General features: G+C 35.7%; 2 protein-coding genes across 2 annotated transcripts; both read right to left on the bottom strand.

The window, feature by feature from the left end:
* Positions 1-8616: 8616 nt before the first annotated feature.
* On the bottom strand, positions 8617-12456 carry cyp33 (peptidylprolyl isomerase cyclophilin-33). The gene is made up of 5 exons (XM_088270477.1): positions 12162-12456; positions 11859-12041; positions 11032-11247; positions 9615-9787; positions 8617-9162 (listed from the first exon to the last, which is right to left on the bottom strand). The coding sequence occupies exons 1-5, from the start codon at positions 12366-12368 to the stop codon at positions 9018-9020; spliced, it is 924 nt and encodes a 307-aa protein (XP_088126603.1). The 5' UTR covers positions 12369-12456; the 3' UTR covers positions 8617-9017.
* A 1260-nt stretch (positions 12457-13716) lies between these two features.
* Positions 13717-20750, bottom strand: RpLP0 (ribosomal protein LP0). The gene is made up of 7 exons (XM_088270476.1): positions 20713-20750; positions 20453-20540; positions 17315-17551; positions 16261-16417; positions 15599-15723; positions 14557-14793; positions 13717-13960 (listed from the first exon to the last, which is right to left on the bottom strand). Exons 2-7 carry the CDS (start codon positions 20504-20506, stop codon positions 13829-13831), a joined length of 942 nt encoding a protein of 313 aa, XP_088126602.1. The 5' UTR covers positions 20507-20540; positions 20713-20750; the 3' UTR covers positions 13717-13828.
* Between the last annotated feature and the right edge of the window lie 316 nt (positions 20751-21066).

Raw genomic sequence — 21066 nt, forward strand, 5'->3', positions numbered from 1 at the left:
ACACCAATCCATATTTGCAAAACATTCTGCGCCTCTTCCACTCTCATGCGTCTCCTCATACGTACTCGCTGATTATTTCTCTACCCATGATTGACAACCACACTACTGAAATTTATATTTATGCTTCATTTGGAAACATCTAGGGCAAGTTACTTTTTTTTTTAAAGGAATAACCCTCTTTTACAGTCTTGTCTGCAGGTAGGATAGTAAGGATGGGGAAGGTAAATGTGAAAAAATACTTCACAAACACCCAGACAAATTGAAAATGAATATTTCTTCAATTTATTTTGCAATTAGCGGGACTTGAACCCGCGACGCCAGTTTCGCAGTCGAGCGTCTACCCAATTACGCCACGGCTCCTGCCTTCGGTATTTATTTATTTATTGGATAATTTATATAACGCCGTCTTCGTAAGGATTTAGAATTTACCGAATTCGGTGTTTTAAAATGATGCGGAATGCATCAAAACACATGTCACAATAGATTTTTTAAAATTGTGGTATTTACCAAGTAAAAGTAAAATTAAAAATGGGTAGATAATGCCACAAAGTGACTGCCGAATCAATTAAAGTGGAATCATCAATAGCCCGCAACTTAATTTTCTTTAAACCCAGATAAAATTTACTGTAATTGTATTTTTTTGCTTAATATAGCGTATTCGTATTGATTGTTTTTTTGGAATTAAATATGGTTTAAATATGGTAATTAAATAATGGTTTTGAAAAGAAAAGAGTTATTGAAAGGTAAGGAATTTAAAAAAAATACCAAAACCATTTATTCGCCAAATTCTAGTATATGTTCTAAAAAAATGCGCGCAAACGACACTCAGATTTGTATGTTTGAAAGTACACCTAATGAAAGAATATTTTATGGTAATTTGATGTGATACTACTAGTACTACCATAATGCCGTTTCCCTGAAAGGGTAGGCAGAGAGGATGGAACGCCGCATTCATCTGTTCTGACACGCACTCCTAGCTTCGTGCACATGCATATCTATACCATAATTTAATGTATCTATTGTGTAAACATATTTAGTTTTGAATGACACGTTGCAGATTGCATCCTATGTAACATCTGCATTTTGGGGAATGTTCATTGAAGTATTATTATTCAAAATGGAAGACGAGACCACTGAAGAACAAATGAATAATAGTGGCCGACATATGCAAGGATTGAACAATCCTTTGGCAAGGTGGTCAGGGAACAATGTCACATCGCATCACCACAAATGTCTGCAAATACACATGCCATGATTCGGGAATAATATTGTTGCAGATCCTGGCAGATCTCGTCAACCATTGGAAATGATAAACTATATATAATTCCTGTGATAAAACAAAAGCTAAATAGTTTTTTTTTCATTTTTGTTTGTGGTAGGAAAAACTATATGATTGTTTCATTATATAAAATTCAATTCCACCAAGAAATGTAATAGATTATTTTTTAATGGGAGTTGCATTATTATTTACGTTGCTTAGTATGCACAAGGTTTATCGATCAATTAGTGGATTTTTGTTTCTTTTAAGAAACAAAAATCCATTACATTTATAATAAATCTATTACATTTCTTGGCGGAATTGAATTTTATATAATAGCTATAGCTAAAAACATGTTTTATTTTAATAAAAATCTATTATTTTACCAACAAATATAAGCAAAAAAAAGTGTAAATCCTTCTCCAAGCACAAATCTTTTTATTGGAGAGAATTGCGTTAGTAATTTTAAGATTATAAAAGTAGAAATATCTAGAAAATGAATTGAAATTATGAAAAAACTTTTGTACCATATTAAATAATTTACATTTATTTTAATCTGTGTTGGGAACAGGAAGGATAAACTAGAGCGGGCCAATCAGGAACTTATCAGCATTTACTCATTGCTGAGAGAAAACCACGTAAAACTCCTCAGGAGAAGCTGGACTGTGAGCTGTCGTCAACAGGCCTTCCGTTCCACTAGAAAAGAGTTCGGCATTTTGTGTCCTAGCTTGGTTTATAGTGCCAATATCCTTTACTATTTTTATCATGTATGATAAAAATAGAAATTTTTTCTTTAGCAACTCTATCTCTCGTGAGAGTTCCTTACTAACTAATTTTGTGTCCTAGCATTGTTTTTATCACGCGTTCGGTAATGCAAGAGATTTTTTTTATATTATTTTTTGACATTTCATCAAAGATGAAGAAGGTTGGTTTAAGTGGTCACTTTACACACGTGTAACATTCACCAATTCTACCCATTATTGACAACCACACTATTCAAATTCTTGGAAGTTCTATATATTTGAACCATTTATAAACCTTGTTCTTGAATCACTAGAACTTCACTACAGACATCTATTGGTGAGATGTAAAGAAGCTTTTTACTAAGCAGAAAAAAATAATAAGAAAAATAACTCCTATAATTGGAGATAATCCAGATTTGTGAACAAGTATTTGGATACATTCAAAATGTTATTAATAGATTTTTTTTAATTTAAATATTTCGGTAACCGAAGGTTGTGGACGAATGATTTGTATTTATTTAGTTTTATTTAGATACCTGGTACATCAAAAAACTGTTGCAAAAAAGGGTCATTTTCAGGCCGCATCAGCTTTCACCTTTCACTAGTGCAATAACAAAATGCATTGTTATAGTTTAACCAGACATTTATGTGCTGCATTTTTAAATTCGGGATAGTTACATAAAGGGGTCTTCGTTGGGAAAAAGATAAAAACGGGAACAAAAAATACGAATTTTAAAGCTAATCTTCATTTTAAGATTAGATACCAAATAATTCCGTGGTTTTCTTTGAATCCAAATTCTTTATATGGAAAAATACAATTACTTCGGATTAGATAATTATATTTCCTGCTTCTTCTTCTTCTTCTTCTTAGTGTAGGCCTTGTGGCCTGTTTTAAAAAAGGGGTTTGCCTCCTGCGATGTCGATTCCCAGTTGTGGATCCATCTCTTTGGTGGTCAGACTGGGAGTCGTCTACCATGGGGTTGGCCGTACAGTGCGATCTGGGGGAGTTTCCTTCGTGTGCTAACGATCAAGATAACACTGCGTTTATGTGATGGAGTGCCCTATGCACCATCGGGTTCGGATGAGGGTTTAAAGAAGAATATATAACGTTTTTAAATTTATGTTCATATAAAATTCAATGTAAATAAATTATTTATTGACAATCCTGCGTTTATTAATTTTTATTTAATTAAAAGTTACAATACTCCTTTGATGACGGCAAACAGCATTACCTCGGCAAATAAAATGTTTTATTTTACGGTACATTACGATACGAAAACAGTAGTTCGTCCAAGATAAGTATTTCATTGGATCGAGTAGACCATTAATTCATGGAATATGGACGCCTCGCCTCGTCTTCCACCGGATTGGATGCCTTCCGAATCGAAAGGGGAGAGAAAAAACTGAATCCTTTACCGAGTCAATAATGGGGAATATAAAATGTAACTTTATACGGAACGGAAACTCCTCCGGGTCCCATTGTGGGGCCATTTCGGGAACAATATATCCCCTTTTTTCATTTTCGATAATGCCGCCCTACCTTCTAGCCACTCCAACCCCGCACACAAACATTATACGTATTATCCTACACCAGAGTAACCACTTCCACTGCTATGTACAACACAATGATTAGAAAGTATAATCTCGAAAAAAATTGGTCATACATTTTCTCTTCTCCATCTTACTATTCATTACTGAGGGTTGTGCCCTTGTGGAAGTTTTATTTTTTTAATTACCTAACGCCCAAGTGATTCTGAAATCTAGCTACGGCTTATGCAACACCGCTTATCATGACCCTACTCAGGCTTCAACATTTTAAGTTTCATAGCCTATGCCTACTCGTGAGTGGAGTTACTCTTTATGTTTAAAGTTACTTTAATTTCATGTAATTCATGAGTGAAAATTCTAGGCAAAAACTGGCAGCAATGACTCTTATCGAGTTATACCTTGATTGGGCTGCACATAGCGCTCCAACCACCGAGGTGCCTGCTGCTGCCAAAAGTTGATCGGTCCATCGTGTGGGGATCTTCCTCTCACTCTTCCCCTCCAGGCAACCGATCACAACCAGTCGTTCCAGGCTATCCTCATTGCCACACACAACGTGTCTAAAAAACTGAAGAATCTGTCGTGTACAGACGTTCTAGTTCTACTTCTTATAATATCTATAGTATTCTTGCCAGTGTCCGTTACTATGACCTAAATTATATTGTATACCCACACACAGGCTGTGCCTTTTTGGGATCTTTTTTTGTATTTATATTTTATATATCGCTCACTCCTTTCAACAACGTCATATATAAAAAAAACTTCATTTTTCAGGAGATCGTTTTTAAAGTATAAAAATATAATCAAATGTATTAAAAATAAATATCAAGCCACTTTTTGAAATTTTTACTGTGCAGCAGATCTTTTTAGGTAAAACCTGAATGTATTTTCTCCATTTGAAAAATATTTAAAAATATGCCGCTTTTGCTGGGATATAGTACATTTTCTAGGCATTCCAAAAATATGCATGACTGAAAATTGACGGTTTTTTTTATATATACGTTGTTGAAAGGATTGGGCGATATGTTTTTTGTGTTTGAATTTATATTTTGTTGCATAATAAAAAATAATTTAAAATAAAGAGAAAAAAATCTAGCTCCGTATCCATCGCGGTATGGAATATTCCTATATTTTTCATTAAAAATCATTTTCTAGTAACCCTGTTCTCAATAAATACGCCAAAAAACACCTTTCCCATATTGCGAAGGAAAAAACAACTAGAATATGTATCGAACAACGAAATTGTATTGAACAGAAGGATAATGTGATTGGGGTTGAATCCACAACACTTTCGCCCTTATACCCTTCTCCTAAAGGGCTGTTTTCCCGCGCCGCGAGAACAAAGGGTTCGGAGAAAGGTTCAATACAATAAACACGAGAGATTTTCGCTGGGAAAAAATAAATATTTGAATAGGGAACACTTTTTTCGCTCTTTTTTTGCAGTGAAATTTTTCTTGGTCGAACAATTCTGAATTCAAAATTTGTTTTTTTCTTTTTACCTGACATGTGAAATGTTGCCAGTGGAACGAAAATTTTATATGTTCAAATTATGTAGGCTCCCATCTGTTTATTAGAGTACCTTCCTACCTAAAATGTTTTTTTTAATTATATTTTTATAGGTGGTCGATAGGTACCAAAAAGGACATTACTACTTCTTGAGAAATGAAATAGAAAAATAATATTAGGTCTAAAAGAAATGGTCGAGTCGGGAAGGTTGAAGTCCGCTCTACTACAACTTAATTCCTATTTTTAATAACTGAGAAAACTAAAATTAGTGTTTCGTGGTCAGAGTTTCTGGGTTCGAACCCACTCTACCACAATTTGATACCTATTTCTAATAAGGAGCCGTTTAGGCTCTCAGAAATAGTATGAAATTGAAGTATTTTTGTAAATAATAAAAACACAAACATTTATATTTTTAAATACATATCGCTCACTCCTTTCAACAACGTCATATATCAAAAATCGTCAATTTTCAGTTGTGCATGTTTTCGAAATGCCCAGAAAATGTACTATATCCCAGCAAAAGCATATTTTAAACTTAATATTTACCCGCTACAGGGCAGAAAGTGTTGTTTTTGCATTTTGAAGGAAGGGTATTGTTTAATTATTTTTTTAAATATACAAAATATTTTTCAAATGGAGAAAAAACATTCAAGTTTTACCTAAAAAGATCTGTTGCACAGCAGAAAGTTCACTAAGTGGCTTGATATTTATTTTTAATACATTTTATTATATTCCTAAACTTTAAAAACGATCTCTTGCAAAATCAAGTTTTTTGAAATAAGTATGACGTTGTTAAAAGGAGTGAGCGATATATAAAAAAGGTTTATGTATGAAAAAAGAACACAAATATTTATTACATACTTATATAAATGCAGAAGCAATATTTATTATCTTCGTCATCTCTATCCCCCAATTTCATAATTAATGATCATGTTAAAATCACGTCGATTAGATGCAGTGCCCTATGTGACATTTGGATGCGGATAGATGTCGGAAGAAGGAGAACTTAACCTAACTTAATATCTCATTTATATTTTTTAATTTATACAAGTTTCCGCGTGTTTATAAATTATAAAATGTCTTCATTCGAGACGTACACGCTAACTACATCGATTTTACCGTTTGTAAGATTTTTTTTCAACACCCTCTAGGTTGGTCTACCGAAGTGACAGCTTACTGCAATAGGGTATTTTAATTTTTTTTAAACTTAAAAAAAGAATAAAGCCAAAAATTACAATGGTAATTAATTCCTGTAAATCACGATTAATTTTTTTTCTGGGTGAACGCAACCTTAACTATTCAAAAATATGTATTGTACATATCGCTCACTCCTTTCAACAACGTCATATATCAAAAATCGTAAATTTTCAGTTGTACGTATTTTCGGAATGCTTAGAAAATGTACTACATCCCAGAAAAGTGGCATATATTTAACTTAATATTAACCCACTACAGGGCAGAAAGTGTTGTTTTTGCATTTTAAATAAAAGGTATTGTTTTATCATTTTTTTTAAAATAAGTATACTTAATATTTTTCAAATTGAGAAAAAACACTCAAGTTTCACCTAAAAAGATCTGTTGCACAGTAAAAAGTTCAATAAGTGGCTTGATATTTATTTTTAATATATGGTATTTTATTTTTAAACTTTAAAAACGATCTTCTGATAGGTCATATTTGTGTTTATATTTTTTTTGTTCCTTTGTAGGCACGAATGGTATTTTGTAATTAAATTCCATGTCTCAAGTTAAAACATCTATAATATTGATGTATCATCTTTAGGATAAATAATCCAGTGTCAAATAATTTACTTATTTATTTATTTAAATATATTACGTACATAAGTCACATATATAATATTACCGATGAGTGACTTTCATTACTTATTTCGGGATATAGGATTAAGGTTAACAAAATTGAAAAACAGATAAGAAAGTTACAAACAAGAAAACACAGGGCAAAATGGAAAATATAAAACAATAAAAGGTACAGTAAATAAGCATATAAAAACAAAAGGTAAGAAGCATGTTTAAAGCAAAAAGAGAGAAAATATAACTATTCACTAACACAAATATCCTTCAATAAAGTATTTTTTCCAGTTCATCCATGACAGGATTAAAATTTTTATATGTCAGGCAGATAGTTAATTTTGGTACGGGCAATATATTGTAAGCACCTTACTCCAAACTTAATTGAGCTTATTGGCCACACACGCATTTGATTATGTCCACGTGTATTGCAATAATGAATTTCTCTGTTAAAAATTGGTTTGGTTAATTAGAATCTTTGAGTACACTTAAAATATTTAATACATATAAAATGGTACCTTCTATCTGTGAAAAGCCCCTATTTTCAGTGGCATTTAGCAAAATACTTTAGCGATACCGTTTGATATAATTTGAGTGAAGCCGTCAGCAGCCTTCAATCAAATTATAAAGGTCGACTCCCCGACGTCCGTGCATCGCGGTAAGGCAGATTGACATGACGTTTGAATGACTTTGGTCATACCTTATTCATCAAATTATTATCCCAAGTACCTACCTCATGTTGGCACGCGACACGAACGGAAAATAATAACCTTTTGGATAATAGAATTGATTTCAAGAAGTATTTTGATTTTTTTTGATAGGTCATCTTAAGGCAGTGAGAATCAAAAGTTTCCAACCTCATAGGGTCCGAATTAAAGATGATATAAAATGAATAGATGTTTGTTTTGGTTAGCCATTTAAAATAGTATTCGTTACTAGGTTTTTTAGGTTATGTTTTTGAATTATTTTTAAGGAAATCTTCATTTTATTAGATTTTTAAAGTCGATAGCCAATGTCTAGTCTTTTGTACCAATTTTTAAATTTCACAATCCATTAAAGTCACAATTCTATCGTTTCAATATATGTACTTAATATTTCATGACAAACGCATGATGCTTGTACTGTACCGGCCTTACGGGGGATCAAGAGTGACGAGTCCGATTTGGCGCCTAGGTCGTCAAAAAAGGGCGCCTGGCAAAACAAAATCCGCAAAAAGTTGACAACATTTTTTTGGGACATCGATATGAAATTGAACGAAAGTTTAGGATAAACTTGGAAGCACTAAATCTAACTCGTTAATCTAATCAATAGCAAATACTTAATAGCAACAAAAAAGTCCCCATATTTCTTTTAGAAATGTCTTTGTTTTAATGCCACCTAGCGGATAGTAGCATAACTAATTTCTAGCGGTCAGTAGATGAAACTATTTTTCCATCATCCTCAAGGAAATTGCGTTTAATGCTATTGTTTATTATAATAGTACCATGAATTTCTTAAATTTATTTAGTGATTAAATTTAGTCAGTAAATAAATTAATAGTTTTATTAATTAAATTCAATTGCATTTAATTAATAAAACTAGACTCGAGTTTCAACAGAAAGTTAGAACTGTTGTAGAAAACATACTCCCATTATTCATGTTATTAAATAATAATAACTATTCATAAAATGGATGTTATTATTGTGTATTTTTTTATTTGGGGATTAACGTAATAAAAAGGAAATTTATATTACGTTAAAATTAAATAAAACACCGTAGTTTTTATTTACATAGTTGTATTTTATTTGAAAATCATTTCCGATTGTATGTACATCAAAATCTGAAAATAACCTTCAGTGCAACATCATTTTGAGACCTTTTTTAATTTAATTTGACATTTACTGGAAAAACCGTTGATCAGGTATAGTAGAACAAACCAGACCGTATTGTGAGAACTGCCCATATTGTCACTCATAAACAAAGTTCAACATTAACTGGCACTCTACTGTACTTAAATTAAAATAGTAAAACCGTTATGAAATCAGAGTGAATTAGAGTCCATCAATGTCTTTTTCTTCTTGGAATATTATAAATTTTTGGTCATTACTCCAGTCCATTCACTGCAAAGCCGAGAGTCATAAACAACACAAAAGTTCATCACAGTAAGTTTCACTGAAGGTTCACTGCATCTCTCCGCAGTTGGTGATGACTATCTTCTCAGAAGTGGATCCGGATTTGCTTCCATAATTCTCTACCTTCTTTACAACGTGCATTCCGGAGATAACGTGGCCGAATACCACGTGCTTGCCATCGAGCCAATCCGTTCTGCAAAAAAATAACACAATTTGAAATAGATTTTTTAACCAATTTAATTCTGATAGCGGGTAATTTTTATCGATAATTATTTTTAACACATTGTTTCACATTGGCAGGCAGTTTTTCATCAGCTCCGACCTTAATTTTTAGATCAATTAGTGTCGTATACTAATCACAAGTAACCGCAAACCCAATTCCCATCTGTACAATGTTTTTTGATGTCTCGCGCTGTACCAAAAGTAAGCAAATAGTACTATTATAAGCGTCTCCCGCTCTCTACTAACAGTATGTTAATGACTCTTTTACGCATATCCCGCAAAAAATGTGTCAATATCAAAAACATCAGAATAAGTAATATACTCGTATAGAGCTCATATAGTGAAGTACATTTTTTTACTGGCCCATGGACATTCTTGTGCTTATTTTGTGCTCGCTGCTTAAAATATTACACATAATTTAACCTGACAGTGCAGAGGAAGAACTGCGATCCGTTTGTGTTGGGTCCAGAATTAGCCATGCTCAGTGTTCCTGGACCAGTGTGCTTCAGTTCAAAGTTTTCATCTTCAAATTTGCGGCCATAGATGGACTTGCCACCAGTTCCATTGTGATTTGTGAAGTCTCCGCCTTGACACATCTACAAACCTAGTTAAGGAACTTATTCAACGCCAGCGAGATACGGTTACCATAACACAAATTTTGTATTACAAGAATCATAAATAATTTGTTTTAATATCGGCCAATATCTCAAGGCAAAGTTAAGCCATGTGTTTCAATGACAGTTAAGTATTTTCGCCGGCTGATGAGAGCATCTGAAGTTCCCGAAACTAGTCGTGTTTACATTAACCACCCTACCTTCGGGTTATTTTCAGGCATATTTTTTATAAAGAAGCAAAAAAATCACAGCGGTTTTTTGTCACAAAATATTGTCATGTATGAAACCTGACAAAAATTAGTCAGTGTATCCGGTACGCATTAAATATTTTTGGAACAGATATCTTTTCTCTTGCGCTTAAGTCATACGGGTTAGCGCGGAATGGTGAAGAAAATCCGATCGTAACACGTACGTTCTTGTATGTAGGGCGGTCAATAAACTCAAAAACGGTATTTTATAATGTTTTATTTCTATATTTAAACCAGTTACCATTTCTAGTAAAGTATCCCCAAAAATACTCAAAGACTTATTTACCTTAACCCTAGATTACTAAACTATCCTACGACTAACATTGTTAGTAAACATTCATAGAAAATACAACATAGAAATAAAGCGGGAATAAATAAGATGATCAAAAACTTTTATTATTTTAGAAGTAATAGTTCTATGGGTTTATTAGATCACGTAACAATGAAAAAAATTAAAAGTACATTAGGAAGGTACTGTGTAGCAAGGAACAAAGCGAACTTCATTTTGCCGTCGTAGTATTTACAATAGTTTAGTATTCTAGGGTAAATATGCACGTTTCATTTATGGAAAAAATTTGTTGCGAAAACATTCTCTAAAATGTATTTTAAAAAAACAACTGACTTTAACAATACCAAAAAGTCTTCTTCTTCAAACCCTTATCCGCACCCATATGGTGCATAGGGCACTGCATATAAACATAGTGTTATCTTGATCGTTAACACATGAAGGAAAGGTGATAAGCCCTCCCATTCAGGTACCAGTCCAGGGTGATATTGAATAAATATTAGAGTGAAAAAATCACTTATATTTGTTTGACCCCCCCTGGGAATCGAACCCGGGGCCTCCAGAATGGTAGCCGAGCGTGCTGACCATTACACTATGGAGGCGGACTTATGTATTCCACAACAAATTCAGGTAACGTGCCAGGTAATCCGCCATCATACCATCTAAATGACCACATGATTTAAAAAGGATACAAAGTCCGGAATAACTCTGTGGAAAGAGCTCCCCTGGTAGCCGAAACCTCTCTCATGAGTGCACAGCGCCCGGAAGTTCTCCGCAGTCTTGGGGACCACGTCTCCTCGGAGCAGGATCATGATGCGCCCTAACTCCTTCTTCCCCGCAGATATGTCCAAATACACCTGGGGATTCCGCTTACCACTAATGGCAGGAAGGATCTTATCCCCGGTTTCCTAAAAATATTCCAAATGAAAATTAATTATCTCTATTTTGTTTTCAATATTATACTTCAATGGAGCCTTATTGGACTTTTCAAAATGGGTTCAAGTGTCAGATGGGACTGCCATCTATTGGGAATTTTGTGAAGTAATCTGTCAGTTCCTACTCAGAGACAAAAGTGGCTGTTCAAACACAATGTTGGTTTTTTTTTTAATCAATCCCGACTCTAATTAGTGTACTTATTAGGATTGTATACTAATCACAAGTAACCACAAACCCAATTCGAATCTGTACAATATTTTTTTGGCATCTCGCGCTCTACCAAAAGTAAGCAAATAGAATACTTATAAGCGTCTCTTGCTCTTTACTAACAGTGTTTTAAAGTAGCTTTTAAGCGTTTTCCGCAATGTGTCAATATAAAACTTCTGAGAATTTTGGCGATTAGGATGTTCAATAATAGGCGAATAAATGATGAATGTTACACAATATTTAATGCCAAATCGTAAGTCCTATGAATGCCTTAACTTCCATACTTCCTTTGTATTAAAAGATGCTTTGTCTAATATACATTGGTAACGCTTTATTTGATTCTTTATTGAGTTTAGAATAAGTATTTACTACGCACCTCTTTTGTTTCTTCTGATTTTTCATCGCTGATATCATCAGGTTTATTACCAGCAATCGCTGCACCGGCATGCTTCTGAAGCCAGTTATCCTCGCTCCAAACGGGCCGTAAAGACCCTTCTTTGATCCTTTGCGGAGTAGCAATATTCACCCTAATTGTCCGTCCGAACAGTTCGGAATCATTCTAGAAGTGTGCAAAAATCATTTTAACCTCTCAACTAGAATGAAGACCTCACAAGAAGAAGAATAACCTCACAAGAATTCATTGATACACGCATATTTTTAATATTCAAATGATGTTTACCATATTGTCTATTGCTGCGGCGGCATCTTCTGCATTCTCAAACTCGATAAAAGCAAAGCCTCTATGCTTTTCTGACTCGTAATCCAATGGAATTTGTATATCAACAATGTCGCCGAACGGAATGAAAGCTGCATTTAATACCTTCTCATCTACTTCTTCGGCTAAACCTCCAACATATACGGTTCTTTTTGCTGACTTAGAAGCCATTTCGATAGATCTTAACTATTTTTTAAATTAATGAACGAGATTTTTTAGGTTATACAGCGACAACAAACGAAAATGCCAAAATATGAAAATGACAAATACTTACAATGTTGCAAGTTGAAAAATATTTTAAGAACATATTTGTTTTTGATAGCCCAAAACAGGAGTTACCTACTTACGTACCTAAAAATGCACCCTTCCTAAAATTTTGAATCGAGCTAGCTGAATAAATTAGATGAAAATCGTTTCCTTCATGCTACTCTTCCTATAACTATATCTAAATACAGGGTAACAGTATACATTGATTTTAACTAAAATTATGCATATATCACATTATAGGGCTTATTAAAGATTTTTCAGCAGTAACTAGTCTATTTATTCATTCAAACCTTTATCCGCACCCCAATGGTACATAGGGCACTGCATCATATTAACGCAATGCTACTTTGATTGTTAACATATGAAGGAAAGGCGATCACTCCTCCACTTTTACGTTTCAGTCCAGCGTAATATTTAATAAATTAAATATTTAAGAGTGAAAAAACACTTATATTTATTCGACCCTCCCTGGGAATTGAACCCAGGACCTCTAGTACGGTGGCTAAACGTGCTGACCATTACATCTTGCACCTGATAATAGATGGAACGATCGAGGGAACTAACAGCAGAGGCAGTCACGCCATGAATATATTTACAGGTTATTCAAGGATATGGGCCGTTCTGAAAAGGGTTTTGCACAATACACCGGAATGGCATAGGTGTTATTTGTTGCAGACCAATCAACAGGATTAATACTACAGAAAAACACATCGCATATTTTTGTAATTATTAAATCCTTTTTTGCCCTTAAATGATGAGTTACATGAAAAGTGATTGCTCTTTACTCCATGTGCTAATAACCCATATAAGTACATAGGCGTGCATTCTATATGGGCAGAAAGGCAGTGCCTACCCTAGATTACCCGCGTTCCATATATTTAGAAACACGACCAATGCCTATGCCTTATCCTTACCTAACCCTGATTAAAAACTCTTCATGCCACTGAGTACAACCTTCTAACATATATAATGCAATTTCAGATGAAAAAAGGCAGTATTTTCAATTAGTTTTTTGCACTGCATGCTTTCATTTCACAATTTTTGTTTAGGCCATTACAAGGTGAAACAGCTGTTGGAAAAACTGAATTACCAGAACTGAAACTAATAGTAATAAATTGTATTATCCAGCGTTATCTTCTTTTTAGCTAGGTACATACTAGATAGGTAATTAGATAGTCATGTCCATCTGCTCTATTGCGGTGCATGGATGTTGGGAAGGATAGGGAAGGGATAATAAGTACAAATGAAACAATTTGATTAAACTTTTCCCAAAGTATTTATTTCAACATCTCTGAGCACGTCCCCAGTTGCCATTGAGCAGCCAACTCGACAAGTATTGGGAGTGCGGAGGGAGTTGCGGGGCTCTAGTCAAACAGGCCCAGACCCATGTCGTCGTCGCTCTCGGGCTCCTCCTCCTCCACCTTGGCAGGGGCGGCGGCGGCGGCTGCAGCCGGGGCTGCAGCCACGGGGACTGCTGCTGCGAACTTGGAGGGATCCTGGCAATAACACAATCAAATTAAACAGAGAAAAAACAGCGTAGTGGATAAGGTCAAATCTGATAATGATAAAAAATAATCATTTTTCAATTATCAGCCAATAAATTATAAAAAGGGAAAGCTTTACATTTTCCACTCTGATATGCTGGCTTATTAACACATTGTTTGATGTGTGCACATATTTATGCATTTCAGAAATCTTATGTTGCAGCTGTGTGCACAATTTTTGTGCATTTCAGTTATCTTCAGCATCACACAAAACACGTCTTAAAATTCTAATTTCTCGTCATGTTTGCTTTGGTGTATAGCAGATAGGTGTCAAAATATTATTGATTCTTTTCTGTCATCATTACTTCTATGCAATCTAATATCGCCTGTGTCAAATTTCTCTAACAAACTTCACGTAACTAATGTGTTTATATATATATATTTTTAACTCATCGACCACCTCTTTCATCCACGTAACGTTATTACATTGTATACAAGCAGTTGTTCAATCAGCGCACTTAATGGCCTACATACAAGGCCCATACATAAACTCTTTAAAATATCAAGTTCTTAATTTATTTATTAATTTTCTTAACATCAGTGTTTACCTTGATGTACTCCTTGATGGTGGCAGCCTGCTTGAAGTCCACGTCGGTGGTGGCGGCGATGGCGAGCAAGTTCTTGAAGCCGTTGGCGATGGAGTGGGGCGCGGAAGCCAGCGTGGGGTAGCCCATCTCCAGGGAGACGGCCGCCACGTTGGCCACGCCCGCCATGAACTTGGCGCGCAGGTCCTCGGGCCTGATGTCCAGGATCTCCGGGGCGAAGATGGTGCCAGAGTCGTACACCTGAGGAACGCAAAATGGGTTAGTCTCTTTCATTCAAAGGGCAATCAATGACCATCTGGTATTGATAATTCAAATAAGGAAGAACAAAGGCTTAATCTTTACACATTATAATAAACTGGAGGTTATTAGGTTGCTGCACATTAACAAACATGATTGATCACAATGTGATATTGTTACATTGTTGATTGTGTACAATGTGATATTCTACATATTTATCGGATTTTGCATGAAAAATTGGTTTTAGGGAGTAGATTTAGATTTTTTTTCTTCGATATGTAATTTTTCACTATATCGCATTTTGTTATATCACGATTGTACTGTAATCAACATGTCATTCCACAAAGTTAACGCCAAATCAATAAAAATAATACGTGGCATTGTATTACAATCAGGGCTTGACTAGTGGTTTCGCCAGCATATATAGAATTATGCAATAAAGAGATTATATTAATAAATGGTTTCTAAAAAAATGTGATTTTTCAGTTACAGATAATAATATTGACTATACTTTATTTGATGTGCCTGATCGCACCATGTTTTGTTTTCTGTCTTCCTTGGCTTATGCTTCCAATCTTGTTCGGTATTTCCCCATTTGTACATAATTTTCCGAAGATTCCGAAATTTTTTAAAGATTCCGTTTCGGGTAAAAGTAAATGTCGCCTTCATATTGCCAATATGATAATCAGGGTAGATATTCATATTAGGATAGAAATGAGGCGTTAATTTGGTCCCAAAGCGAAACTGACAACGCACGAGCGCAGACAGGATTAGAAGGGACCCGACGGGTATAAAGAAAAGTAATTACCTGCTCGACCATCAGACCGTACGAGAAGGGAGAGATGTTCAGCATGTTGAGGAGGGTGGCCTCGGAGGCTCCCACCTTGTCTCCGGGCTTCAGGATGGGCACATCGTTGATGATTTCAATCGTTCCTGCAAGAGAAACACTACATTAGTCGATGGTTGAGATAAACATTGTGTTACAAGACATGTTGGATAAAGTTGTAACGTTCATATTTCCAGTGTAAAGCGTAACGTGCCACCTTCACACAGGATAGTAATGAAGTGTTCATTTAGTCCCAAAGCGAAGCTGAAAACTCTATGGTCTAGAATAGCCAGTATTAGAAGGGACATACGGGCTACAGAAAACGTCTTCTAGCCTTTATCTGCAACAAATGGCGTATAGGGCACTGCATCAGATTGACTCAGTGTTACATCAGTAGTAAATTACTTGTTAAAGGCGAGATTACGATAGGATTATAACAGATAACTTTAACAACTTTGGTTTTAAATTTCTTGTAAATCTTATTTCTTCTGGCTACTATTCAGCACTGAAATAGTGCATAAGACAATCTTTATTTACTTATTTATCAGTTTTCTCTAATTTCTACTCAGAATATCGGAAGAGGCCTATATGTAGCAGTGGAGGACAGAAGGCTATAGAAGAAGATTCATTCAATTTGCACTCACCCTTGGAGATCTTGGTGGGGATGGAGAGAGCCTGGAAGAAGGAGGTCTTCTCGGGGCCCAGCCCGGTGTTCTGGGCCGGGATGACCACAGACAGGGGAGCGATGGCTCCGGCACGGGCGGGCGCGCGCACCTTGTTCTCAATCAGCTTGTCGCGAACCTACCAACAAAACACGGCTACTGAGCGACGGGGCGATACGGCCAGATATGTTATGTGCAGACAGAAAGGGTTGTTGCTGTCATATTGCCAATATGCAGATCAGACTGGATCACCATATTAGGATAGAAATGAAGCGTTGATGTCGTCCCAAAGCGAAGCCGCCTCCCGAGGTCGAGGAAGGCATGCAAGGTAAAGGGACCGGAATTGAGAAAACTCAACCAATATAAAGGCGATGGAATAAAATTATGACATAAGGTTGATTTCAAATAGCTTTTTGGCATAAATAAATATTTTCTAACCAACAATGAACAGATCTAAGAGTCGAGTATACTAAAGGTGGGGACTGACCGGAGACATTTGGTCGTAACGTAACACGTTACGATGCGAGCAATCGTATAGTCAGTACAGCGTTCTGAGTGTTCCATCCAAAGTCGGATGCTCGCCGCGAATGTTACGTTACGACGAAATGTGGAGGTCAGTCCCCACCTTAATATACGAGTCGTGAATCATATGATCTGGTCAACCAATTAGTTGCATTTTAACATGTTAGGTTGTGTGTAGCGTGTTGGGTGTGTGGGGTGTTGGTTGTGCACCACGTCTTTTGTGTGAAATGTTGTTTTTGGCATGTTGGCTATGTGGCGTGTTGGTTGAAGTGCATTGGTTGTGTGACATATTGATCGTGTGGCGTGTTGTGAATTAGAATGTGGAATGTTAGGGTTGGAGTGTAGCATCTTGAAATGCGGCATAAAAGTGTCCATTACCCTTAGTGGCGTAATGTGTCGCGGACTCTTGAGTCAGAGTTTCTGGGTTTGAACCCACGCTACCATAGAAATAGTAGGAAATTGAAGTATTTTTGTAAATAATAACAACTATATATATTTTTTAAATAATAATTACCTCGACCAGGTCTCCCTTGGTGAAGACAAAGCCGACGTTGCCCTTGATGTGGGGCATGAGCCTCTCGAGGGCGGGGTTGGTCTCCAGGTGGCCGCGGATGGCCTTGCGCATCATGGTGTTCTTGCCCATGAGCACGACGGCGTGCCCGCGCAGCGACATGCGGATCTGCTGCATCTGCTTGGATCCCACATTGTCAGCGCCCACGATGAAACACTTCGGGTACTCATCCAAAAGCGTCTATAAATGGAATAAAAAGAATATTATATCATAGAGCTATGTATTCCAGGTGAATTGGAGTTTGGTTCCTCAACGCCCGACACTGCTGAGGAACCACACTGCACCATTTATTTAATTTTAATGTAAGTCTACAATTTTTTGCACATCTATAAATATTGTGATTGGTGTTAACTTGAAATGGTTAAAAGTTATAATTTTACAAAGGTTAGCTGTTAACTGATGAAAGTGCATCAAGAATATCATTGCATCGTTCAATATAGCAATGCGGTCCTAAACAGTGTAGTGTATTTCTAAGAATCTGTGCCGAATGAACACATGTGGCGATCGGGCGTTAAAAAGCGCTTTGTGTTCGTCCCTCAAGGGTACGTTACGACCATAGTGTATTCATCCGAAACCCCTAGCTTCTCGATGACTGCAATAAAAATGTGCAAAAACAATAACGATCCTAGAACATGTGCTTAAATGGTTAACCTTTTCTCCGCGTCTTCAATGTATGCGAGCAACACTCATACGCGGCACTGTTTTTAGGGAAACGAAAACATTTTTTTTAAACCGTACGATGTCTGTCAAATTCATAACGTTGCATAAATATGTCAACTGACACCTAAAGTATTTTTTCAAATTATGAAACCATCTTTATTTTGTTTATTTTCGGAGAAATAAATAAATAATAACCTCCCATACTAAAAAACATACCTCTCGGCCGGCGCCATTTTTTGTCATCAATCTGTCGGTCACTGCGTCGATCGTATTTCTCGCACTTGAGAAACTCGACTCGCGGTAACACTAGCTCCACTTATGATTTTACGATTTATTACACTAAGATAAGCTAAACACTAGGAAAGTCATTAATTATCAACTAATAGTTTATTCTTTCATGATGCGTATGGAAGCACGATAGGTGACAAAGGGACACATCACACACGCAACACATTACTCTTGTCATTTTACGTTGCCCTAACTCGGAGCAGATTTTATATCTACAAAATGGAGTGATTTTTTTTTCTGTAGATGGAATCGGTCGGGGCATGTGTTTTAATAACTAAATTTTGAATGACACTCTGCTTTCCGTATCACATGACGCGCGTGAAGTTGAGGGAATGCTTTAGTAAATTGCGAATATTTATTAATAATTTGGCGGATAACATTTAGTTGAAATTCGGCAAAGACAATATTTTTCGAAGTGACAGATTTAAATAACGTTTATCCATTTAATAAAAACAAATCGATTACATATCCTCTATTTCTATTTGGGACAGGTTACGGCTCTCCATTTTTAATAATATAAACTTTAAAAAATATATATCACAAGGCACTAAATTTTCGAACAATAAAAAACACAATCTTCGTAATATAAATATATCTTTGTATACGTATTTACGTTATTAAAAACAGGACACAATATTGCGAGTTTCTTTAATCGGATTTTTTACAAATAAAAACAACAAAAAAAAACTGTATTTTTTAAAAAAGTTACGTGACGCGATTTATAATATTTTGCAAAAATAAAAGCTAATGCAAAAAGGACAAAACACTCCTTCACAGATATTAAGCAAAAGTCTCCGAGAAAATAAAAACAAATAAAGGTAAGTATTTCGGAAAAAAGGTACACCGCGAACCGAGATTTAGTATAAAGTAACAGAAAGATTATGCATATACCCTTACTGACGCATAATCCACTTCAAAACTACGAAATTTGCGCGCGCCACGTAGCGGCCAAAAGTTGAACTATTGGGCAATCTCACAGTTCATCGGAGATCTGATTTTTTAAACTAATTTATAAATGTTTAGGAGATATCTCGTAAGATGTCACTTAAAATATGCTGAGGGCTTGTGTTCAAGCAATTTTCGACCAAAAATTGTATGAAATGGTAAAGATATAAGGGCCAAAACTCAGCGTCACCTATAGGTGCCAGCCGCGTATGGGCCTTGTTCGGCAAATCACCTCTAGATGCCAAGCGCGGAGAAAGAGTTAAATTTGATGAAATCGAACTGCAACCTTAAATACCTCAATTACGCCAGCTCCCATTCGTATAAAAGCGAAAGTGGAAAACCTCAGACAAAATCATCATGTCAGACCACGGAAGGGCGGCAAGAGGATAAAAGTGAGTCCCGTTTGAACTGTCCTAGTCTGGAAGTTGAAAGTTGGCCATCTACAATGACGAGGAGCTCAACAAGCTGCTTTCCAGCGTGACGACCATCGCTCAGGAAGGCGTCCTACCCAACACCTCGGCCATTCTCCAGCCCATGGGATTAAGAGGAAGGCGTTTAAATTTGTCGGCTTGTCTTTTCCCCGCTCCAGACTTGACGGCCCGAGACTGATTGACGACGTTTTAATCCATTTATTTTTTGTATATCATTATCATCATCATCCTATTTCTATTATCCATGTCTTTATAAGCGCCCTGGAGGTAGTATTTGAAAAAATTGCATAATTTTAATAATATATGAACATAATGAAGATACTAAGTGCATTGTAATGAATCTTTTGTAATCGATGTAATTCGCCTGAAACAAAAGTAATTAACTTCTAACTCTTATCCACACCCGATGGTGAATAGGGCACTGCAACGTATTGACAGTTTTATCTTGGTCATTACTTACATGAAGGCAAGATGATCACTCCTGCGCTTCAGGGATCAGTCCAGGGTAATATTAGATAAATATCAGAGAGTAAAATTAATTACCAGGACCTCCAGCGCGGTAGCTAAACACGCTAACCATTATACCACGGAGGCGGAAAAGTTTTTGAACAAGCACTAAGACTGAGTATTACATTTGTTATTGTAATTTTGAATAATATTTGAGTAAAATAATGTTTTCAACAACAATTGGGCTATGATATCGAGGGCTTAAATTTTTGAGGTTATACTGTTTATTCTGGTGAGTGAGGGTACTTACAATTAGCTTGGTGAAGTAATTTGACTTCCAGGTAGCCTTGTCCTCCCTACCCATCTTGTGTGCAGGGAATTCACACGAAAATTAAGGACTGTAAATAAAATAGCATACGTTTTAAAATCCTGTCAACTTTTAAGTAATAAACTAAGAAAATACACTGCGTGATGGATATAAAAATAGTGAAGGCGCCATTTCACACACGCTATAGGCGTTTAAAACATCGGATTAACGGATAAATTTCAGATTTTTAACGAAAAACTCACCAACGCAAAAACACAGCACGAACTATTCGGGCAGAATGGCCGATTTCCGGTTTACAATTTGACATCACCAAAAAATGTTGCTACTACAAAAAAATAAATTTATAATAATCTGACGTACTTACCTGTGCTTGGAAAACTCAAATAATGGCCGATGCAGACAGTGAGTAAAAGAGAGGTATTTTGTTTTTTGTACCATGAAAATTATTTTGACGCAGTTGGCCTTTTTGCGCCATTTGATTCCTAACAAATTTTCAATACTTTTTTTTTAAATAGCTCGATAAAAATTATCCACTACGAATATAAGAAATATTTACTATTTTTCAGGATCACCTTTTTAAGACAAGAACATAAGCT

This window comes from Brachycentrus maculatus, unplaced genomic scaffold (genome assembly GCF_059751285.1).
Source record: "Brachycentrus maculatus isolate JH-2025_06_01 unplaced genomic scaffold, ASM5975128v1 h1tg000386l, whole genome shotgun sequence".
Taxonomy (NCBI): domain Eukaryota; kingdom Metazoa; phylum Arthropoda; class Insecta; order Trichoptera; family Brachycentridae; genus Brachycentrus; species Brachycentrus maculatus.

Bases quoted from the DNA above. Each gene is read 5' to 3' on its own strand.
- RpLP0 (XM_088270476.1), bottom strand. From the start codon at position 20,506: ATGGGTAGGGAGGACAAGGCTACCTGGAAGTCAAATTACTTCACCAAG. The intron at 15,724-16,260 runs GTGAGTGCAAAT...TTTCTCTTGCAG, and splicing joins CCCCACCAAGATCTCCAAGG to GAACGATTGAAATCATCAAC. The intron at 14,794-15,598 runs GTAATTACTTTT...TGCGTTCCTCAG, and splicing joins ACGGTCTGATGGTCGAGCAG to GTGTACGACTCTGGCACCAT.
- cyp33 (XM_088270477.1), bottom strand. From the start codon at position 12,368: ATGGCTTCTAAGTCAGCAAAAAGAACCGTATATGTTGGAGGTTTAGCC. The intron at 11,248-11,858 runs GTGCGTAGTAAA...GAATATTTTTAG, and splicing joins AATCAGAAGAAACAAAAGAG to GAAACCGGGGATAAGATCCT. The intron at 9,788-11,031 runs GTATCCTTTTTA...CTAGGTTTGTAG, and splicing joins ACAGAGTTATTCCGGACTTT to ATGTGTCAAGGCGGAGACTT.